At 28.5% G+C, this 16,958-nt stretch overlaps 2 protein-coding genes across 14 annotated transcripts in view; one reads left to right on the forward strand and one right to left on the reverse strand.

Annotated features, from left to right (window-relative positions):
- Nucleotides 1-7,957, forward strand: part of LOC122716526 (collagen alpha-2(IX) chain) — a 333,714-nt gene extending 325,757 nt beyond the window's left edge. For 3 of the 9 annotated variants that reach the window (XM_043939686.1, XM_043939733.1, XM_043939750.1), the window contains 14 exons: nt 334-363; nt 952-1,321; nt 1,786-2,177; nt 3,261-3,272; nt 3,550-3,654; nt 5,076-5,331; nt 5,583-5,702; nt 5,850-5,944; nt 6,024-6,116; nt 6,502-6,624; nt 6,721-6,735; nt 6,905-7,099; nt 7,217-7,332; nt 7,646-7,957. In XM_043939686.1, the coding sequence (XP_043795621.1) occupies nt 334-363; nt 952-1,321; nt 1,786-2,177; nt 3,261-3,272; nt 3,550-3,654; nt 5,076-5,331; nt 5,583-5,702; nt 5,850-5,944; nt 6,024-6,116; nt 6,502-6,624; nt 6,721-6,735; nt 6,905-7,099; nt 7,217-7,332; nt 7,646-7,940 (2,217 nt within the window). In that variant the 3' untranslated portion in view covers nt 7,941-7,957. The remainder of the gene's footprint in view (nt 1-333; nt 364-951; nt 1,322-1,785; nt 2,178-3,260; nt 3,273-3,549; nt 3,655-5,075; nt 5,332-5,582; nt 5,703-5,849; nt 5,945-6,023; nt 6,117-6,501; nt 6,625-6,720; nt 6,736-6,904; nt 7,100-7,216; nt 7,333-7,645) is intronic. The other 6 variants (XM_043939724.1, XM_043939759.1, XM_043939704.1 and 3 more) reach the window with 5 other exon arrangements.
- Nucleotides 7,958-8,158: 201 nt separating this feature from the next.
- Nucleotides 8,159-13,144, reverse strand: LOC122716562 (THO complex subunit 1). Of its 5 annotated transcripts, XR_006347054.1 has the most exons (11): nt 13,014-13,144; nt 12,225-12,917; nt 11,890-12,137; nt 11,718-11,744; nt 11,347-11,646; nt 11,103-11,252; nt 10,873-11,020; nt 10,548-10,784; nt 10,324-10,438; nt 9,179-9,363; nt 8,159-9,100 (listed from the first exon to the last, which is right to left on the reverse strand). XR_006347054.1 is itself a non-coding variant. In XM_043939800.1 (10 exons), the coding sequence occupies exons 1-10, from the start codon at nt 13,047-13,049 to the stop codon at nt 9,353-9,355; spliced, it is 1,965 nt and encodes a 654-aa protein (XP_043795735.1). In that variant the 5' UTR covers nt 13,050-13,144; the 3' UTR covers nt 8,159-9,352. The 5 variants fall into 5 exon arrangements, 4 of the variants coding, with proteins under 4 accessions (XP_043795735.1, XP_043795716.1, XP_043795707.1 ...); XM_043939800.1 differs by having other exon boundaries at nt 8,159-9,363; XM_043939781.1 differs by lacking the exons at nt 8,159-9,100; nt 9,179-9,363 and having other exon boundaries at nt 9,967-10,438; nt 10,548-10,781.
- Nucleotides 13,145-16,958: the final 3,814 nt, after the last annotated feature.

Raw genomic sequence — 16,958 nt, forward strand, 5'->3', positions numbered from 1 at the left:
GTCGCAAGATTTTCGAGAAGTGTATATATATATTCAAGAAGCAAATTTCCTTTCCCAAAACCACAAAGTGCTTTGAGCACAATTCCTTCCCTCATCGAATAATTCGCGCGTGACATAACTTATCGATAAAAGGATATCGGTCAGATGTTTGCAAAGCAAACAGGCATCGAGAACAGGATAATAGTTCGATTGAACATTGGAGACGATTGTCCATCAACATTGTACGATACAAACGAGGTGGAGGTGGCACGTCGGATCGGTCCGATTGCTTTTAGGTTTACGATCTTATATCAATGATTAAACAGAGAAATTTCGGCTATTATGCGCATGCAGCCCAGTTGGAAACCTCGAGGCATTTATAGGGTGAGTAATAGTTCCATATTTAGAGCAACTTTGGTACGAAAGCTTCTTTCGAGATTGTGCTACAGGCATTCCTCGTCTTGCGCTCTGCGGCGGGCTGAAATTTATCGCGTAACTTTATGATGAATTTCGTACGACAATTCCGTTACCAGAGCTTTCTCCCTTTGTATTTTAAAACACGTCGTATATTTCGAGAATATTTTAACGCGATAACGTCGCTATTTCAACGAAAAATTATATCCGTTAATGTAAAATTTGAAGAGAAAGAAATTCTAAAATTTTAGAAATTGCGTATTAATATTGAAAGGAATATCTTTGAAAACTTATTTCCTAATTCTAAATCTACAATTGATAATGAAAGGAATATCATTGTAAATTTATCTATTTTAAGATAGTATTATTCACAAAGTAAATTCGATAATTAGAATCAAAATTATCATTGACACATGAAAAGATCCAAAGCTTGTCCACGTATACAAGAATTACAAATCTTCTTCTAATATCAAATAATATGATATAAACAATAAATATAAGAATAACATAAGAAAAATCATTCGTTTCCAAAACTCGAGCAAAGATAATTATTTTTAGACGGAAGGAATCACGATGAGGCCAGGATTGCCAGGGCAGAAAGGCGAGGCAGGCCTTCCGGGAAGTCCAGGACCAAAAGGAGAGACGGGAATCGCTGGTGCCAAAGGTAACAAAGGCGAGCCAGGTCATAAAGGCGCGAAAGGAGATCACGGGAATGAGGGTGCTCGAGGAATTCAAGGATCGAAGGGTGAACCTGGTGCACCGGGAGCGCCGGGTCTCCCTGGTGCACCAGGTGAGAATGGAAGGCCAGCTGAAAAGGGTGATAAAGGAGACACAGGGCCAGAAGGGAAACCAGGCCCCCCGGGAGCGCCTGGACCGCCAGGATTGCCTGGATTAAGCGGTCCTGGAGGAGTAAACGTTGGAGAATCGAGTAAGAATTATTATCTCATAATTACAATCGTACAATTGTCCATTCCACAAGGAAATAATTGAATCAACATATTTTTAAATATGATAATTTTGAAATATCGAAATAATATAGTATTAATGATATTCCTTTGTTTAATTGTATATTAATCGATCGTGACATTTGGAGATTCATCAAATCGAACATGCGCGATATTTTCCTAAATAATTAATCCCGGAAAACCCTGCGAAAAAATAGATTTAAAAAAAATAAATTCCACTTTTATACTGATCGAAAAATTCAAAATGATCGACCATCTGTTAAAAATAAAGATCATTACTAAAAAAAAAAAAATACAAACGCAACATCCTTATATCATTCTCCAAATATCGTTGCATCGTCGTACAAAATTACAATTCTCCCTTTTATCTTAGCCACGTTAACGTGAACAATTACGTTCCTGAATTAATTACATACGAATTAATTAGTGTTAAGGGAAAAAGGCGACAAAGGAGAGGGTGGTGCGCGTGGTTACAAAGGAGACAAGGGCACCAAAGGCGAGAAGGGAGATAAAGGTGATTCTGGACCAGCAGGAATTCCCGGTGTAAATGGTATTCAAGGACCGCAAGGGAACAAAGGCGAGCCAGGCAAGGATGGAGTTGCCGGTGTTCAGGGAATCGTGGGTGCAAAAGGTGAAAAAGGTGAGAGAGGTCCGCCAGGAGCCACCGCTATAGCGAGTTCCGGAGACTACATCACGATCAAGGGTGAAAAGGGCGCGGAGGGGAAGAGGGGGAGAAGAGGACGCCCTGGACCACCGGGACCCGTCGGCCCACCTGGAAAGCCGGGAGCGATGGGAGAAATTGGGTTGCCTGGATGGGTGGTACGAGAAAACTTCTTTTTATTACTTCCTCCACTTTCTCTTTCTCTTTCTCTCTCTCTCTCTCTCTCTCTCTCTCTCTCTCTCTGTCTCTCTTTTTTTTTATCGATCAATCCCTCTATTTCCGTTTGATTTCCTATCCGTCAATAGAATGGAGTTTCGGTAAAATTATTTTATTATCGCTTCTTTGCACGAATGGTTGCGTGTTATTTAATCTTGTATGCAGTGTAATAAAATGTGTACTTTTTTTTCTTTTTCTTTGTTGTTGACAGTATATAGGAGAAATAATTTTTCTTGAATTATAATTAAAATGATAAGAGGTGATGTATGAACAAGATAAAATACTATTTTATAGAGATCGTGTATCTAATAATACTGAAAGATGTACAATATATCGTATTTTATCCATATATTTCGTTGAAAAAAAGAAGAACAAGTCTAAAATCTATGTATAAGTAATTACAATATTTTGTCGTGAGAATTTTTTAATTAACTATTCTAATTAATTTGATCGTACGAAGAACAATAATCGATAACTCAAATATTAAGAGTAGAGCCAGCAAGCTCTAAGATAAAGTTCTACCGGTGGCTTTTGACAGATTCTATAACTTTGAGGCTATACAGTTCTAACTTTCAAAGATCAATTGCTGGCCACCTACTTTAATCTTGTAATAGACAAGTATCAATCTATAAACTTTATCAGATATAATCTCAAGATGTTAATTCTTCGTAAAGATAGTTGATGTTTTAGATTATAGATTAGACTGTTTCACTGTTCAACAGTAAAGTTGATATAATAATTATATCGAAAAAGAAATTATTCTAACATATATATATATATATATATATTCTATACACATATATATATTCTAATTATCTGCAACTATTTTTTCATTTCTATATTTTAGAAAGAAAAATATTATGCACGCTTTCTGTGGAAATTTTTCTCCCAATTCTCACAATAAAAGAATTATATAATAATTATCATATACTCCCTATTACTGGAAACAATTATTAATTAATCATTAATGTATAAAATAATCAAAGTCTAAAATTATAATATGCTTTTTTCAATGCCATCCACAGAATACCATGAAAGTGAGTATCACATAACATTCTTCAATAGAAAGATAATAGCAATACACTCGTCGCATTGATTTATCAATGAAACTTGATCGATTAATCGATTGTTATAGACCTATTTATTTCGATTAACAATGTAATAATCAGGTCTTAAAACAAGAAATCGTAACAATCGAGCGAAGTGTATGCTAGATTGAACTGCATGCGAGATTAATTAAAGGTTTAATGAACATAGAATATTCATGAGTGAAAGAAGGTATAAGCTCTGTATATCAGTAACTACTTCTAACAGGGTCGTCCTGGAACTCCCGGACTTCCTGGACCTGTTGGACCAGCGGGGCCCAAGGGAGAAAAAGGAGAACCGGGCACACCGAGCCCTTATGGAGTCTCTGTCGGTGTAAGTATTATTCATTCACAGATTGCGCTTCGAAATTGTGTAATCGAATATCCGTAAGCAATTTTCGTGTTGTCGATCGTATCAGAGAAATTTTGCGAATACCACGAAAAACATATACGGAAAACAATTTTAAACTGCTGAAAGTTTAATAGCGTTTCGATTAAAAACGTAACGAAATTTTGTAGTATTGAATATTTTTTAAAGTTCATATTGAAAATTAATTTTTTCTATTTTTAAATATCCAACCATCCAGGTCGAGTTCTTAGTTTACGTTTAATCATCTATAGCAATTGTATAAGGGAAGAGAAACACCTGGTGGATGGAAAAGAAATTGGAAAAAATAATTCGATAGATTCAACGGTGCGATATGATCTTCTAAGAGTAAAAAATATTCTATGAAAATTAATAGGGAAATAGAGAGGAGATTAGCGGGGGAGGGAAAGGAGAATTGTTCGAGAATTTTCAACGCGAAACGAATAAAAATAATGGATGCATCTTTTATCCTATCTCGTAGCGTAGTGGATTGAAATCTACAGGATCGATTCCTGTTACAAAATTTTTCGAAATTTGCAAATCATTCTTTTCTTCTATTTGCATATAATAGTTTATGAATTTAAAAATGTTTTTTCCCGTCTTTTTTTTAAGCCGATTCGACTCGATCTTTGCCAAGCTTGTTTAATCACCGTTACAACGCAAAACGCTCGTACGAGTTACAGCTACAAACGAGCGAACTTGAACATTTTTTAGTCGGAACGACCACTTTGTGAAACTCACGAAACTTGTAACAGTGCTCGTAGATCACCGTGTATACCCGCAAGTCTCATTGAACAAACCATAGAAAGCGCAGAGTGACGGAAATTAATGCAAGTGTGCGCTTGACGCTCGTTCCTTCTATTTTTATCCATTTCTTTTTTCTTTTTCCTCCTCAATCCTACTCTTTTTCATCTTTGTCGGCTAGCGAAGCCGCGAACTCGATTTATTCGGCGTCCCAAACAGAAATTCGTCGAAATTTCGTCGCCGACAAGTGACAACCGACGAGCACGAGCGAATGCTCGTGGCAGGGCTTAATTCACAACACTTTGGTTTAAAAGCTGAGCCAACGTAAGGCAAACTCGACGCTTTTATTGCGCTCTCGAATGGCTTCGCATCGATGAAAACACGTACCGAGATTTATGCCGATTTGCATTTGGTGAAACTAGTTCAAGTGCCTTTTTTTTTTTTAAGAGTGCGAAGAGTTCATGATGTTTCTTCACGGAAATTAATTTATATTTCAAACGTATCACGAATCAAAAAAATTACTATTCAATATTTTTTCTTCGTTTAAATTTATTGGAAATATTTTTTTTAATTTATTTTTCTTTGCTCTCGATACTCATCTAGGAGTAATATTTTAAATTTCTCAAATTTTAAATAATTTCCAGGTAAAGGGTGATAAAGGAGACGATGGTTTTCCTGGAATTCCAGGACAACCAGGAAGGGAAGGTCAAAGAGGACCGCCAGGACCTCCAGGACCACCTGGACCACCATCTCAAGGAAACTATATTCCAGTCCCGGGACCTCCAGGACCTCCTGGACCACCAGGTCCACCCGGATTATCTTTAATCGGACAAAAAGGAGAGCCAGGAATCGGCAGAAGTCACATCTTTGGTGAAAGAGATTATTATGGAGTTAGACAAGGTAAGAAAATATTATTAGGCGTGATAAAATAATATCAGAACTAATAGAAATCTATTTTAATCATCGTTATACGAATATAAAGCAAAAATTTACCTACAATGTTGTTCGTTTAACATATTTTTTGAATATCTATTGTATTAATGATTCGATGCTTATGATTTAATCAAAGATATTGTTAAAAATATAGAGAAAAACATAAATTTATAATTTCAAAGTTTAATATAAATTTTAAAAATACAATATCTTGTTAGTTCAAAGTGTTAAAAAAAAACACGTTCCATATCCTACGCTGCAAGGACCAAGAACTAGTCTAGACGAATTGAAAGCACTGCGGGAATTAAAACAATTGAAGGAACTAAAAGAACATTTAGGTAATACATGCTAGTTTTTAAATATCATAAAAAAAATCCTAAAAGACACATTATTTTTCTTCGTGTATTCTAAATTCAAAAAATTATGTAATAAAATTTAATGCATCTCTAAAACTGTCTTCTAATTGTCTATAAAATTTTTATAAGGTGCTGGAACAACTGCAACCAGAGGTCCTCTCGAAAGCACAACAAAGATTGTACCAGGAGCAGTAACTTTTCAAAATACCGAAGCTATGACGAAAGTAAATCAACTCTACTTAAAAATTCATTTTGTATAATTTCGAATAATATATAAATGCTTTAATCTTGTTATATTTTTAGATGTCTGCCGTGAGCCCAGTTGGAACATTAGCTTACATTATAGACGAACAAGCACTACTCGTTAGAGTGAATAATGGCTGGCAATACATTGCAGTTAGTATAAAATTTTTCTATATTGCATTATAAAATTTTTATATACTATCCGAAAAAATTATATAAATTCTAAATAAAATACAAAAGAATGTTTCTTTAAATTTATTCTTTTTCATTTTAAATTTAAATATCCTTAAATTCAAATTTTCAAATTTAAATTATGACACTGAATTAATATATATCTATGCCTGGTATTTCTAATTTAAATAGATTATAAATTAAAATATTCGATTATTAATTTAAAATATATATTTTGTTAAATAAAATTTCTTTCTATCATCATTAATATTCTGATAATCTGAATTCCTTGATCTTATCCTTAATCTAGTGTTCAGTTATTTAGTAGTATCCTTCCAATTCAAAATATTTATACTATGTTGCATAGTTGGGCTCACTTTTACCAATAACTACACCAGCACCACCTACTACATCACCACCCCCGATGAATCCACCTTTTGAGGCTTCTAATCTGATCAATCAAATACCCGTAAAAGCAGACGGAACAGGAGTGAGTATATATCTTAATGCTGTTGAGTGTTTTTATCGATAAAAATTAAACTAATATATTATCTAATTTTGATTGAATAATCTTCCTACTATGAAGTGGTATCCACGAATGGTAAGACATCAGCACGATTAATTTTCTCATATTTTTTCTTTTAATTTTTGTTGTTAAAAATGCTTCATTCAAAATGTTTCATTTCATTTCATTTCCGAGGTAAAAAATTTTTATATTCCTAACACTAACAATAAATACAGGAATATCACATTGATATTACAATTTTCAGTTACGAATGGCTGCTTTGAACGAACCCTTTACCGGGGACATGCACGGTGTACGAGGAGCTGACTACGCTTGTTATCGACAAGCGAAGCGAGCTGGTTTGAGGGGTACATTCCGCGCATTCCTCAGTTCTAGAGTTCAAAATGTTGACAGCATCGTGAGGCTTGGAGATCGAGATTTGCCTATCGTTAACATAAAGGTAATTTACCATCTAAAATACATCAATTCTGATATAAAATTTATTTGTAAAAAATTCTTTCAAATAATTTTCTGTGAACGTATCATATGTATTACAAATCACTTCTTGATTCGTCAGGGGGACGTTCTCTTCAACTCATGGAAGGAAATGTTCAACGGAAACGGGGCCTATTTCTCACAAAACCCAAGAATCTATAGTTTTAATGGGAAAAATATCCTCACTGATTTTGCATGGTAAATAAGATAGAAATAACATCAATAGAAGAAAAAATTTTAAATTTTTTTTAGAAGATTTACATCTAACATAATTTTTTTTAAATAAAGCAATTATTTTTCAATTAAAAAATGTTAATAATTTATAACAATTATGATCTTTCAAGAAATTAAAGAACGGATAAAAATAAAGATTAATAGAAAATCACTTCAAAAAAGAAAGAAGACATTATATTGTTAAAACAAATTTTTATCTAAACGATTCGATTAAAATTATATTGTAACGTTATAACTCTATCAAATTTACTATAATTATCATTTTCTAACATTTCAGGCCAGAAAAAGTGGCATGGCACGGATCACATAAATTAGGAGACCGAGCAATGGACACGTATTGCGACGCTTGGCATTCAAGTAGTTCGGATCGTTATGGATTAGGATCACCGTTAACAGGAGGACGCCTCTTGGAACAAGTTCGTTATTCGTGTGACAACAAGTTCGCGCTACTCTGTATAGAAGTAACCAGCGAGACCACAAGGAGGAGAAGAAACGCCGAAATTGTGGAGGACGAGGACGAGATGTCGGAAAACGATTACAAGGAATACTTGGATTCTCTCATGGAAGACTAACTTTTATACCACTTCCTTCCTAATCTTTTATTCCTTTTCTCTCTTCTTCGTCATCATCATCTTCTTCTTCTTCTTCTTCTTCTTCTTCTTCTTCTTCTTCTACTTCTTCCTCTTCTTTTTCTTCTTTCTTCTTTTTCTATCTTTTAACATAAACTATTTGATAACAATATCATTGTATAAATAGAAATTGAGATGAGTAAATCATATATTGTTCCTGTTTGATTAACTAGCGAAAAACAATGGAAAAAAAAAGAAAGAAACATAAAACAAGCATTCAAACATAGTTTACTAAATGCAATGTAACATACCATCTCATTTCTAATCATAAAATTTACTTGTAATTCACAAGATATCTTTATCAAGTCATTAACCAACGCTTTAAACGAATTTCCGTTCTCTCTTTAAGAAATAAGACTGATCGTTTAGACATCGTTAATCAGTGTTTCATATCAATTACTTCGCCTATACTCTTAATCCATCATCATTATCAAGCGTCAAATAAAAACTCGACGCTATTAGGAGTTCCCTACATCACAATAAACGTCCAGTACTTATATCATTGCTACAGAGAGGAGATTCTTCGAAGCGTGATCAAGATATTCATCCGAATCACAATTTACCTTTAAGGTATTAAAAGAAAAAAAAATGAGGCAAAAAGAAAGAAGATAAACTAATGATTATCTTACGACCTAATAAAAAATGTCGGAGTTCATATCCGCAATCGAATTGCATTTACACTTTAGCCAATACATATGAGTGTGTATGTTAGATATAAGAAACAAGTTGATAAAAGGAAAAAAGGATTCCGTAAAAGATTATTAAGTTTTTTGCATCTGGAATCCGGATTTATGCTCTGTGTATAATTTGTGGCAGACACGTTTGATGCGATAATATTATATACATAATTGCATGAATGTATGAAGCTGCAGATCCATAGACGTAACATATGTATATGCAGCAAAAGAATTATTTAGAAATTGAATTGTGAATAATTATAAATTATGCTTCGAAAATTACTCGGTATATATGTAGCAATATTTTATAACTTACGTATAGTTCTTGTTCAAAATGAAACACATTACCATTCACAAGCTATCGCTGTCTTAATCGTTGTTGGCCTCTGCTTTTACATCGAGCATAAATCGAGTCTAAGTCAGTGTCTATAATTCGAAGATACGATATATTACTAATGTTAAACTAATTTATTACGATTAGATAGAGAAAACGTCGGTCTATACCTTTAGGTTGTCAGCATGCTTGTTGGCGAATTTCATATCGGAAAATAAAGAAAGAAAATTTTCTCGATGCCGTAATGTAGATCTTGACGTACTGATGTAAAACCAATTATCTTTCGATATAGTTTGCACCGACGACCGTTTTAGTTCGAAATTTTGTATTATTTGTACACTTTATTATTGTCTTTCTAAAATAAAAAACAGAAAGTACATTTAATGGAGTCTTGAATCGAATTCGATTTCAATATGACTTCGATTTGAATTTTGATTTCGATATTACATTCGACTTTCGATATTATATTCGATTTTCGATACTCTAATGAATTTGAAAATAGATTGATCTAATTGTGCTACGTTCAGATCAGTAAAATTATTTCTTATTTCTTAAAATATATATGAATTATTTCAAAGGAAGAACAGATATATATGGAATATTTACTTTTTTTAATATATTAAATATAAACATATAATTATTTCATTGTAATCTTAATCATGTAAATCTTAATTTTTACAATTTCATTATTCTGTCAAACTAAATATATATTGTTCAAATCCTAAGAAATTATTCATAATTGCTAAAATGATTACAACACAATGGTATAAAAGTAAGTATAATTTTTATGCATTTTTTATTAATAATTTTTATTTAATATTAATTGAAAATTAAAGTATGTAGAATATTCATTTGTATATGGAAAATACAGCATATATGGATTCCATATACTAAAATAAAGAAAAAAGTTTATATATGTGCGCAATATGATATTGTTTTTGACATATTTATATTTATATTGAAGCTAGAAATCATATGTCATCTCAAACAATTTCTTTGAAGATTCATAAATTATTACAACATAAATGAAGCAATAATTTGAAAATAAATTCATATTAAATATACATTTTATTATTTTATATAAATTTTTTTTTTAATATATATTTCATCACTCCATTGTATTTCCCATATACAACTGAACGTACTAATTTCGTGATATTAAAAATTAATATTAGGATTTATAAAAAAATTTAGAAAAAACTGTAAAAGTTTCATTCATACATTCATACTGTACATTTTTGTTTTTTTTTATAAATTATATTTTTAAAAGATAATTAAGATTTTAAAATAGCTAATGCTTCTGTAAATTTTAAACCTTCTAAGATATATGCTAAATTTTCCATCGACGCGTCAACGTCTTCTTCCGCCCAAATTTCCAGCATATTTTTACACTGCTCATATGGCGTTGGTTTACCTTGAAAAAATGAAATCTAGAAAAAAGATATATAATTATAATTTACAACTTTTATATATATATATATATATATATATATATATATTATATATTATATATTTAGATATATTTTAATATTTATTTACTTCTTCACTTGTATAACCAAATTTAGTTGCTAATTTTTTCCAATCGTTTTTCAAAATCTCTGACAATCTCGCTACCATTTCAGGTGTCACTTTTGTTAGTTTTCGTCCTTTTGTATCGGTATTTTCGGTTTCAACTTGTTCACTATCTTGTTTAAGAACATCTTCATTAAATTCCTGATCATTTGCTTCTGATGGTGGAGTCTCCTCCGTTTCTAATTTTATATCTGACTGTGTCTGCTTTCAAAGTTAAAATTCATTTTCAAATTTAGACATTAATATATAACAGCATAATATAAAAATAATAAGATAATAGTGTTATACTTACTGGACGATCTTTAGCAATTTTTTTGATCATTGTTTCTAAATATTCAGGAAGTTTATTAATAGGATAATTCCCATGAACAAAAAAATGGGGACTACGCCTAGCCAATAATCTTAATGCTCTCCAACCGAAATTTCCATCATTTACTTTCCTGTAATAAATAAAATAAATCAACATGTAATTTTTTAATTAAATTTAATAATATGAAATACATATGTAATAAAAATATTTACTTGTATTCATCTTCTACCATTGCATTAGGATCTAATTGCATAATAGCTTCTTCAAAGTATGTTTCTAAAGATGGAAGAAAATCTCTTTCTTTGGATTTACATGCTTCAAGATTGTTGGGACACAAATTCCATAATTTTGTAAGTTCTGGGCTACAAATAATAAAATTGAATTGCATATTTAATATAAAAATAAAATATAATAAAATATAATAAATATAATAAATTTTTTTAAATAATTACTTACTTTCCCATATGATATTTTCCAACTGTTTGAGCATCTCTAATAACATCTCCAATTCTACGTTTTGGTCTCTTTGGTTTCCTTAAATCTTCTATATCAGTGCTAGAATCTGGAGCTGGCTTTTTGAATGCTGGACATCCTTCATTTTTCCAAGCATTCCAATGCTCTTCACGTTTTAATATATTTTTAACAGTTTCTGCAAATGTAGGACCATCAGGAGGTGTTTCTGTCAATAAGGCATACACTTGCTCTGTGGTTGCTTTTACCCAATCTACTTGGTCAGGCTTCAGTTCGTGTGTTTCACTTAAAAAATACAAAAGTTATTGAGACTCTGAGATATTGATAACTTGAAACACTATTTAAGGAAAGCAGACCTTGTCTCATAGCCACTGGCAAGGAAGCTTTGGAAAACAAACATCGTTTTATAGCTTTCAAAGTCATTTTACTAATGATTTATTTAAAAATGTGCAATTCTATCAAGAGGAATTGTGAATTCAATTGTAATAAAATATAATATATAAAAATGTATAAATTATAGATACTTACGCTTTAAATTTAACAGTGCTATTAAGATATTGGAAAAGAATGAGAAATTGCAATAATACATATCGCCTGAAATTTGAATCAGATAATTGTAACTCCAATAATTTCTGATTTGTCAAATATTTTGCAAAATAAGGAGTTTCTTTATGGGATCCTTCTATAGAAGAATCAACTTTAATGCATGTTGAAGGATAATTACGTTGTTCTTCTAATTTAAAAGATGAAAATGCAGATAATACACTTGAAGCATGCTGAAAAATTATATATAAAAAATATAAAAGATATATAAAGATTATGACAAAAAATATAATTATACTAATATAAAAATTTAAACTTACTGCTGAAAATACTTTCCAGTGCATTTTCTGATAACATTGATTAGGATTTCTAAAAAAATCTTGAAGTGCCCAAAATTTTCTATATAAATTATAATCAATTGGCACTTTAGTTTCTGATTTATCATCATCTTTAGTTATTTGTTCTAAATCATCTCCTTCTGATTTTTCAGAACCAAATTCTGTATGATTTTCTAAGTTAAATTCACTAACAATATTAAGACCAGATCTTTCAGAAAAAGGAAAAAACTTAGCTAAAAATAAAAGAATTCTTCCACAAAATACAGTTTGTTGTGATCTAGATAATCTTCTAAGTAAATCATTGCACATTCTTAATAAATTATTTTTACAAGCACTAAAGAACAAATCTTCTTTCCACACAACTACATTGTTTTCAACAAAAGTAAAAAGTTGTTCACATCTATCAAGTGTCATTGAATCAAATATATCTCCAAGAAGCATCACTGGCATACTTGCAGTTGCTAAATCTTTTCTACATAATTCAATACAGAATGTAATATAAGTCTCAAGTAATTGCACATTGTTCAATGCATTTTCAGATAATATTACAAGAAGCGTGTCCCTTAATGCTTGATCAATAGCAGCTTTTCTATCACTATCATTTGTACACCGTTCTGTACATTTCTTTTGAAATGTCTGTATATCTGATACTTTAAAACATTGTTGTAAATAATCCTAAAAAAAGCAAATGAAAATATCACTCAAATACATAAATCACATAACCTCCAACTTATTATTAATTTATATATATATATATATTATAATTCTTACACTATATTCTTTTCTTAATACTTCGAACATAGCCATTGTATAAAACAAATTTTCAGAAACTTATTTTAAATATAAAATAATTTTCTTGTACTACATATCAAACATCACACAAATCACCAAGATTTATTATGATTTCAAATAAATTGAAGTACGCTCTATATTATAATATTATAATATTATATACTACCAATTTTTTAATAAATTATGTTACTAGATAAAGTTACTAGATAAAGTCACTAGATCATTTAATAATTTTTGATATTAAATAGATATTAAAAAAGAAAAATTTATATTGATTTAAATAATTTAATAAATAATATTCATAATTTATTTCATATATTTATATTTTTGTTATTTTTATTTATAATATAATATCAATTTTTTTAAATACTAATAAACTTAAAAAACATTAACTTAACAAACATAAACTTAATAAACATCAAATTTTTATTCAATATTTTACATATCTAATCGAAAGAAATTATTATTTAGGAAATAAATTTTCTATATTTTGTTTATTTTATAAATATTATTTAATTAAATATCCCAAATTTTTAAATAATCTTTTCATAATTGAAAATAATTTTCCAAATTTTTAATAAAAGAAAACATTAACATAAAGTAAGTACATATTGACAAAAAAGAAAAAAAAAGAAACATATATTTTTAGTTATGTACAATATAAAGACGAAATTAAAAAAGTTCATACTTTGGATATTTTATTAAAATATACATTTCATCCAAAATACAAAAGGAAAAGATATATATACAATTGTGTTTCGAAGATTTTGCGCAATAATGATAATAACAATGATTATAATAGCAATAATAATAATATAATAATTGCAGTGTAACATATTCGTATTTTCTTAAAAATTTCGCGCATAACTTGTTAATACAGAATTTTTTTAGATCCGTGTACATGTTTATAAATAAAGGATTCCTCATTATCAAAATTTTCTTTTTTTATTTTTTGAAGAAAGCAAAATTTCTATCTTCAATCTTTGGAAATTTATTCTTTTATGAATATCGATATATATTAGCAAAATATCCTGCTATTTGATAGAATAAAATTCTATTATTGCCGAGCACAGTATACAATGTACTTAACTTGGAATTTGAAATCCGGTCACCATATATTTTTATTATGAACTTTAATATTTATATAATTCAAGAGAGCATTTATACCCGTAATGCATGATACTATTAATGATTATTGAATTTAATTAAAATTACGTTCACATTTGAAATCTTATATCGCAGTGACAATTATTTTATATGATATGTATTAAATCATTTTAAAATTTTGTACCTTATATATTAATATTGTCTCCTGCTAAATTTCGTATAATTAGATTGTTGAAAGACTTTAAAAGCATTTTTTATTAATGAATACATAATGAATACATTTTTTATTAATGAATTACATAAAAAAATAATCAAAATTTAATTGCACATCGCGATATGTAGTTAAAAGTGTGAATAATTTTTCTGATTCACATTAAATGTAGATCCTTTTGGATTAAAATGTGTAAAATATGTTTATAATTGAAAATTTTTTAAGATACTATTTATTGCATTATCGATTTATAGATCATTTATTTATAAAATTTATTATTTTCAATATACATACACATATATATATGCTTTCTTGTTATTAATAGCAAAAGATAATGAATTAAAAAATGTTTCTAAGATGTGATAAATATTTAAAGATTTGAATAATTTAAAACTTCTTTGGCAATATTTGCCCTTTCTATTCTAAATGGTGACCTTTCTATTTTTTTTCAATTATAAAAATCTTTGTTCTATAATAATCTATGCATATATTCATAAAATTTACATATGACCATTTTTAATTCATTTCCAATTTTAATTGTCCATTAATAATTGTTTTTTTTTAAATTGCATGCAATATTATTTTTTATTTCAAAATATGATGGGCATAAAATTTATGTCATTTTTTTTTCATTGATATCAAGGCACTATTAAGGCCTTTATTCCCATCAAATATGATAAAAATTAAAAAAAAGTTTAAAATAGAATTGTGGGAGACTCTTATTGTGCTTAATAATTTAATTTAAAAAATATTATATATAAATTTAAATCTTAAGATAAATTTAAGTCTTCTTAAAAATTTGAATTAAGTCTTATTATTAGCATCATATAATATTAGCAAAATGAGAAAAATATAAATAATATTGCATAATTCGATATTTTCAAATCAGCAATATTATTCATGGATTTTAATACTGTATTATATTTAATTAAGTCTATTATATAATATTTAAATGATAGTCATCATTGTTATATTTTTATCATTTAAATAAAATAATTGCTTTATTATTATTATATATCATTCAATATTATTCAAAGAAATAATATATTACCATTGTTTTATTATCAATTTTATTGATAATTAATAAAATTAATAGTAAAATTTTCCAAAAAGCAAGAGCAAAGTAATCAGACCGTATTTCAAAACCGAAAACGGGTGATACTTTTGCACATTTAAATATAAAATACAACGATTTTTTTTTTAAATAAAATTATTAAAACACATTTTAATATAAATGTTTAAAAAAGCACAAGTAGACAAATATATTTAAAATAAATTCACTACATAAGTGTCTCCCACTACTTTTTTTTCTAGATATGTTTGATCACAGTTATGTGTAGAATAAAATACAATAATGCAATAATAATACAAAATAATGATTGGTGTTATCAGCAATTAGATATTTTTTACAATAAAAGTAAATGCTAGAGACTAAATGAATAGGTTTTTGTGATAAATAAGTGTCTTTCTCTATATGCTTTACTGAAAGCTAGTAAAGTATAGATATTATTTTATGGTCTTCTATAACAAAAAGAGTCAATTCGAATAAAACTTTTAACTTTACATAAACTAATCGAATAAACTCTTTCCTTAAATATGTGTTCAATTTTTTTAAATTAAAGCTAATGTACACAATTCACGATTTAGCCTACGTTAGAACCGATGCGTTTTTATTGTGCAAAAACCAATTATATGGTTCACACATTTTACGCTCGAGTTAATTTTATATTAAACATTATACTATTTACATATTGTTAACGCATTCGGTATTATTAGTTTCTAAACAAGCAACAATAATTTTCGCACAATTCAAATTGTGCTGCAACAATAAAATTTGCCAATTACATTACAAAGTTCCTCGAAGCAAGTGTTCATATACCAATCATAATAATTTTTAATACTGAGACTATTCATATCATTCTTCTTCACAACTGATAAAAATATTATATTTTTTTCATTAATTTCAATTCTAATTAAATTAATTTAATATTTTGTTTAATAATCTTGAATCAATGTGATTGATATTTAATCAAAATTAATTATGTAAAAATCAGCATGAATTTAAATATTAAAAATATTTATCAAATTTATTCATAGAATCTTAAACACTTGCATATTTATGGTATATACGAATTTTATATTTTTTTCTTAGTTGCAATGATATTAATTTGAAATAATATATTATAAAATACTAAATTCCCAGCACACACTACTCTTTTAATCAATATTTGACTATAATAACATGAATTTGAGTATATACTTTTAGTTCATTACTAAATTCTATTATTTTAAAAATTGTTAATATAGAATTAATTGACTGTGCATATTGTAATTATATTTGATAAACAGAAATTGAAAGCTTTCGAAAATGAAATATATTGTTCCATTGACTTAAAATTCATTGCAGATAATATTGTAGATTTTTGTTATGAAATTTTTAAATAATTGTTTTATTTTTTGCTTTCTTTATTATTTTTTTTTAATATTTTTGTTTAAACATGATAAAATATTAACATGAGCATATTTTGATTGAACAATGTTTTTCATTATATGAAAGAATTCATTTTCTATACATATTTATGCATGCATGATTTTTATATTTTTTA

This window comes from Apis laboriosa, unplaced genomic scaffold, assembly GCF_014066325.1.
Source record: "Apis laboriosa isolate Shangri-la unplaced genomic scaffold, ASM1406632v1 scaffold113_cov153, whole genome shotgun sequence".
In the NCBI taxonomy this organism is placed as follows: domain Eukaryota; kingdom Metazoa; phylum Arthropoda; class Insecta; order Hymenoptera; family Apidae; genus Apis; species Apis laboriosa.